Here is a 7,132-nt window from a genome sequence, read left to right on the forward strand (position 1 = left end):
ATATATTATAGTTTTGTTGTTTTTAGCAGTTAGATAGTATGTTGTTACTTCTAGCCATTGCTTCAACGTCTTTTAACTAACATTGTGTTACTTTTAGATTCAAGGTAGTGCTTTATTTTTAGCATTTAGCTGGAGTTTTGTTAATTTTAGCTTTAATTCAACAGAGAACAAGCAGCTTTAATTAACCAAAATATATTCCTGTGTCCACTGATCATGATCTTCTCCTGACATTAAGCAGCTTCAGTCCATCAATGAGCTGATTACTTCTGCACAGAAGAATCAGAAACCTGACGATCTCAGACATGTTTGATACGAACCACCGACACGATTGAGGGTCCAGTTGCGCCGGATGTCTGCTGAACGGCTGGCCAACTCGAAAGCAAAGGGTCCAGCATTGGGGTACAGGTCCGGGTCACTGGCTGTGATGTTTAAGGCATTGGGCTCAGGTTTCTCACACATTTCCACCTCCGGAGGAAACACGCGAGGCTCGTTGTCATTAATGTCTATGAGGTATATCTGAAGGGTTCCTGTCCCGTTGGCAGGGGGCTCAGCTTCATTCCCAAAACATGAAAAAATGAGAGAATTTTCAGTCATCTTCAGTTTTTTTTTATGTATCAGTCACAGAATATAAGGGTTTAGTAAGGAAGTTGGATGATGCAGATTCACTAAAAACTGAAAATATCTCAATACATCAAAGTAAGACTTTTTTATTTTTTGTTACTTAAATCAAAAATATAGAATATTTTGGAATAAACAAAAACAAGTTCAGTAAACTTCTACAATTGTGTTTATGTTTATATAATTATTTTGGTCATTCTGAAGGGTTGTTTTGTGTGAAAGTTAAACTATGGGGGGAGAAAACCCATTCAAGATGGCTGCTCAGTTTTAGCCGTCATAAAAATGGCCACAGTTTTGACAGACATTGGGCTAAAGGTTGGTGTGGTGGCAGCAATGACTTTGAATATTTGAAGATAAATCTTATATTCTGGCATACAACAAGTTTTTATTTAGCAATAAGTAAAGTTTGACAGGGGTCACAGTCATCAAATACAGAAAGGTTTGAGGTTATCAGACTGAAACACAAGTCTGAGCTAAATTTGTGGGAATTGATTAAGTTTGCGATAATAATCGCAATGGACACATTTTTTCCTGGAGGAAAGTGAATCAGTCAAACTGCAGACATGTTAATATGCTGCACAGGTATCAGCATCTGTTGCAGAGCATAAATATGGTCTGAATGGACGAGCAGAGTCCAGTGAGACGCTCGGTGAGCAGGAAGTGTCGAGCACAGTGGGCACTCTGTATAAATTGTGCAGGGTCAACTCAGTGGACTGAGCTGCTGCTGAACCACATCTGTCTTCAAATATTTTCTACTTTGAACAGAGAATCCTCTTTCCTCTGGCCCATAAAGCCCCATTGTGATCAGAACAAGAGAAAGACTGGGCAGGAACAACTTTACGCAGGGAATGGACAGGAAAACATCTCATTTAAAAATCAATGACGGGGTTGTGTCGAAGAGTCATTGTAATTCTGTAAACCGGCTGTTTTCAGGACAACACAGATCACCACCACAAGACAACGCTGCACAGATTATTTCTATCAACTGACGCCAGGACTCCACAAATATATTCAATTCAGTCGAGGGTTCTCATTCAACATTAGAGTTGTTATTAAATGTTAAACTGTTTAATGTACGCAACAACAGCATCACACAATCTAATGCTATGCTAACACTGCACAGCCACAGCCTGGCTGATGTCTTCAGATGTTGCGTCAGGATTTACACACACTATGACCCCCGCACGCGAAGCGTAAACGGGTGTCATATTGTTTTCGTACTGTTTATTTATTAATTAATTAATTAATTAATTTATTTATTTATTTGTTTGTTTATTTGTTCAGTGATTTTTGGTCAACCGTAGCTTTAAAACGGCTGCACCGATCAATATGAAATTTGGCAGGGCTGTAGATGAGTGTGACCTACACTGCACCAGCCAATGGTTTTATGATAGACCCCATTTTTGAGGAGGGGGCTCCATCCAAACAGGGTGTATCTGCACATGCAAAAAATGCTTATAACTCAGAAACTGTTCAACATAGAAGCTTCAGATTTCTTTTGTTGTTTAGTTTTGATGAAGCTCTATCCATCAGGCCCACCAATCAGTGCCCTCCACCCCCCCCAGACCCCCAATTTTTCTGAAAAAGGGGTGTCTGGACATGCAAAAATGCTTATAACTCAGAAACTGTTCAACATAGGAGCTTCAGATTTCTTTTTTTTGTTACCCCACCCCCCACAATAAAAAAGACCCCCACCCAAACCACTACAATTTTGGGATGCACCTGGTAGCATGACATTTATTAGGAATAAAGACTTCTGAGTTCTGGTGCATTTGTGCGTGCGGGGGTCATTATGTTACCGCTATGTGGTATCTAGTTTTGATGTCATCTATTGTGTTCAGAGCACCAGACCCTCCAGCAGCAAAACATCCCACAACATGAAGCTACCGCCTCCGTACCTCACAGTTAGGATAATGTTATCATGTTTGCAAGCTAATTTAAGCTTTTAAGCTACTATTTTGTTAATTTTAACTTTTAAATACTGTTTATCTGATTTTAGCTCTTAGCAACCTTTTTTTTTTTGCTGATTTTAGCTCCTAAGGTTTGTTTTGCTGATTTTAAATCTAAGCAGAACGGTTTTGCTAATTAGGGATTTTAGCATCTGTTTTGCTGAATTTAGCTTCCGTTTTTGCTTGTTTTAATTTCAACAATTCCGTTAAGAGCTCATTTGTCAACAAATTTCAGCTACGCACCCAGCCTTCAGACGCATTTCTCTGGTTTGAATGGGAAGTATTTTCACTGTGTGAGATTGCTGCTGTGTCATGACTTGAGCGGCAGCACTGATGCTGTGCAGAGGACTGACTGTGGTCCAAACGCTAAAGTGCAGTAACCACAGAGCCTCCCAGTATCTCACCGTTATCTGACGCCATGAAGGTAGCATTGTAAAGGTTGTTCTTCACATAGGGCGACTCTCGATCGAGGGTGCCAATGGTGGAAATCTGTCCAGCCGAGTCGATCCTCAGCCAGTTGGCAGGGTCGTATATCTTGGAGTACCTAGGATCAGAGAGAGAGAGAGAGGGAGGGAGAGAAAGAGAGAGAGGGAGGGAGGGGGAGAGAGAGAGGCAGCATGAGGAGCCTCCACAGAGAAGCTTCTTATCTGCTTTACTGGCCACGAGCCAAGCAGCGACTGCAGGACGCCTCTGAGACGCAACAAATCATTCATTCAGTAACGCTGGAAGAGAGTCAGCTTTAAACACGGCTAAAATTTGATATATAACACATATTTTTGGGTGTTTTCATGTGTCTGTTTGTCACAAAAATATCTCATAAACCACAAAACAAATTTAAACGAAGCCTGTGGAAAAATAACCAGAGGACCAACTTCAATAACAGGCTAACATTTGGAGTTAATCGTCTTCAAGATGGACTCCACAGATAATCAGCATTCATCAACACAAACGTGATTACGGCTCAGACTTTACAGATATTGGTGTAACGTGGTGTGGTAGTAGCTGAGAGTCGTCCCCAACTCATACTCTGCAGCTAAAAGGAGCATAAGAAGACATGGCCTGAGTGTTACAACTGAGCTATTTGTAATGATTATTGATTAAAAACAGAAAGATTTGGTGGTTGTAAGGAGTCACCTGGACTTAAAGCATCGATCCATCCTTCACTGAACACAGAAACATCTAACGTGTCAGGTTTTAATCAGGGATGTGACCGACTGAGCAGCACAGCTCTGCAGGTCTGAATGAACGTGAAGCAGCAGCAACAAAAACAAAATCAGAAAGCCCGTTCCACAGCTTCATGTGTTCGAGCACGAGTGAGCGTGTTTCTGTGAACACCGGTCCACCATTGGCTGTTGCTAGGCTACAAAGACCTCAGCACTACATTTAGAAACCACCGGTGGTGATCTAAAAGGAAGGAGGACGGAGACAAAAAGCAGCGGTCCTGCAGGCTCTGCTTGATGGGGAGCTGTTAACTTCGTGCAGCAGGAAGGGCAAACATCTTTTTTTTTTCTCCCGTGAGATATCTATCATTAAATATTCCATCATTTTTAGAAGCAGACGGCTCAAACAGAGAGAGATAAACAAGATCCATCCTTCCTTCCTTCCATCCAGAGACGCTCCAGCTCCTCCAAGTCTTAGAACTTCTTCAGTAAGTTCTGGGTCGGCCCAGATGGCTTCACCTGACTTGATTTTTATTGTAGAGGAACAGAAGCTCTGCTCTGAGCAGCCTCTAGACCAGAGATTCTTGGGCCGCGGCCCACAATTGGGCAACCAAGCCTATTGTTAGGCGATGGCCTTCTTTTGCATGTGACTAACCTGTTTGTCCACCATGTGGAGGCAGTGCTTATAAGGCTGAGTTCACCTGAAACTCATCAGACTGAGGAAGTCTCTTGGAGGAGAGACGAAACGTTTCACTAAAGAAGAACCCATCCAGAGAACCTACTTATTTTTTCTTTTTGACGAGTTATTTGTAGTTTAACCAAATGAGTTCTTTGTGGGTTCTTACCGGACAGTTTGCCTCATGAAGCGGTCTGGGTCCTGTGCAGTGAACGATGTGAGTATCAAGCCGACAGCAGGACCTTCTTCCAGCTTAATAGATTTGGGGTTGGGGTTGAACTCTGGGCTCTCGTTGACGTCCAGGACCCGCACAGAGACGGTCGCTGTCGGCCGGCGAGGCTGGTGGATGCCTCGGGCCAGAGGAACCTCGTTCTCTGCCTCGATGGTCAGCATGAAAGAACGGCTCTGCTCAAAATCTATGGGCTGGACAGGAGACAGGACGGCAGGTTGAGGGTGATTAAACCACATCTTTGGCTTTACTCTGACATCAGTTTTATCTGTACATCCATAAACTCGTAGGGTTAAAATAAACAATATTACACTTTTAATTTGAAATGTTATGCTTATATTACAATATCTACATTATTAAGTGATTTTTTTGGGGGGTTAGTGTAACTCAGACTCAGAAACCATCAGTTTCTCAGACGGGCATGTTGTTTTTAAAGTTTATTCTCCAAACAGTCAATGGGTCGTTAATGTGTTTTCACCTTGACCACAGTGAGTAATCCCTCGTTGGTGGTGGGATCAGTGGGGATGGAGAAACGTCCTGTGGGGTCTCCAAAGATGATGCGGTAAACGGCGCCCCAGGCAGGTGTGTGAGGCTGGTCTTTGTCCGTCACAGTTAAGTTGGCAACAATCACGTTCACCCTGTTCTCCTGGACTTCCCCGAAGAACTAAAAAACAAACAAAACGCCTGCATATTACTAACATAGACACGTTTTAAACTGTACATAAAAATCCCAGAGTGTGGAGCCATTACAGCATCTCCGGTTTAAGTTTCACGTCCTGCTTTTTTATGTAAACAAAGGGGACTTTGCTCTTGGTAAAATAAAAACACCAGAGAACGTGTTTTCAGGTGGATCCTTACCTTACTGCTCTATGCTCAAATATTCATTTCACAAACAAGTTTAGCTGTAATTATTTCATTCTAAACAGGAAGGTCATGTAATATAAATATGTGGGGGAGAGTGGGCGGAGCTTAAAGCTCTATATCTCTGGTGTGCAGGTGGTCCTCTCAAAAATACAACATGGTAGCTTCTGTAAGCCAGTTCCTGCTGACTTTTTTTCCTCAAAATTTTCCAACTTTTATTTATTTTCCCAAATTCTTTTTCATTTTTCCATATCATTTTTTTTAAATTACAAGTTTTATGATATAACTACATTTTATTTTCAAATTAAATGTGTTTTCTTATGTGGTGGAGTCATTAAAATTCCACAAATCAATCGAAAATAAAAAATTAAGAACTGAGCAAAATTGACAAATTTTAGCAAAAGAAAGCAAAAAGAGTTTTTTATTTATAAAAAAATCCTAGCAACATTTTATTAAAATAAAGTTCTGAACATTTAGAGTATCTGAGGATAAAGATGCTTCATATAAACTTATAGTCATACTACTTTATTAACTTTTGCATTAAAAATACAGTAAAACCTTTACAATGTATTTGACCTGCCTTTTATGTGACTCACTCAGTCTCTTGCACTTGTATTGTTCACAGTTACTTATTGCTCAGCAGCTTTACAACATGGTCACACCCATGAAACATAATCTCCTGATCTCTCAATTCTCAATAATTTAAAAGAATGTGTCATTAAATCCAGATTTCTTTTACAAAGTTCTGCTGATAAAGCTGCAAAGTCATTCTGGTTTTGCTTCTGCTGATGTGTTTTTATGGGAAAGCTGAAGCGATAAGCTAACGTTAACTGAATGAGCTCCCAGTGGAGGTGCCTGCAGGCTGCAGCAGACCTTTTCCTCTCGGCTCCCACCTCAGTAATCCTCTCCTCACAGAGGCAGGAGGCTGCAGCAGCCAAAACACGGCCTCACTCTGACGGCATCGTAAAACATCGTAGAACACTAAGATTGTAAAGAAAAAAACTTGGTTTCATTAGATACAGTGTTGCCAGATGGGAAATGTTGAATTATCTTATCAGCAGCTCAAAATTATCGTATTTTGAGGAAAATTATCGAACACACCCAAGTTACATTCTAGAGAGGCTCAAATTTACAAATACATCCTGCTCAGCTCACAATGTGCTCTGTATTCAACAAACTGCACGTTCTTTTGTTTATAATAAAGTTAAAAAACACTGTTGGGTGTCTGTTTTTATTTTTTCAAAAGCTTTATTGTAAACAAGAACAAAAAAGTATGGGGAAATGCTGCATATAAAAAGAAATGTTAGATAAAATGACAAGAATAAAATGTAAATTATAGGCAAAGTTAAAATGAAATCAGGAAAATAACAAATTATTGTAGTTTATTGTACTTTTGATTAGTCAATAAATAAATTGAGTGCATACTGAGCTAATTTAATCTGCAAGCCTCCAAAATCTGTTTTTTTTTTTTTAAATATCTTCTGGATGACACCTGGATGTTTATTAAATGTAAATGTTGCTTATACCCCTCTCACCTTCTCCGTCCCACCTTTTCTTTTTGATTTTACAGTTATTATTTCTTTCACATAAGTACTATTATATTTATCTTTGCTGCTACTAGTTGCCATCGTAACCCCAA

General features: G+C 40.2%; 1 protein-coding gene across 1 annotated transcript in view; it reads right to left on the reverse strand.

The window, feature by feature from the left end:
• The window catches only part of LOC106532277 (cadherin-2), a gene marked incomplete at its 5' end in the record, with an annotated part of 22,676 nt that extends 17,380 nt beyond the window's left edge, over positions 1-5,296 (reverse strand). Inside the window, 4 exon segments of the mRNA XM_014028300.1 lie at positions 318-551; positions 2,972-3,111; positions 4,573-4,826; positions 5,111-5,296. Of these exon segments, the coding sequence (XP_013883754.1) occupies positions 318-551; positions 2,972-3,111; positions 4,573-4,826; positions 5,111-5,296 (814 nt within the window).
• Positions 5,297-7,132: the final 1,836 nt, after the last annotated feature.

Source organism: Austrofundulus limnaeus, unplaced genomic scaffold (genome assembly GCF_001266775.1).
Source record: "Austrofundulus limnaeus strain Quisiro unplaced genomic scaffold, Austrofundulus_limnaeus-1.0 Scaffold742, whole genome shotgun sequence".
NCBI classification, from domain to species: Eukaryota; Metazoa; Chordata; class Actinopteri; order Cyprinodontiformes; family Rivulidae; genus Austrofundulus; species Austrofundulus limnaeus.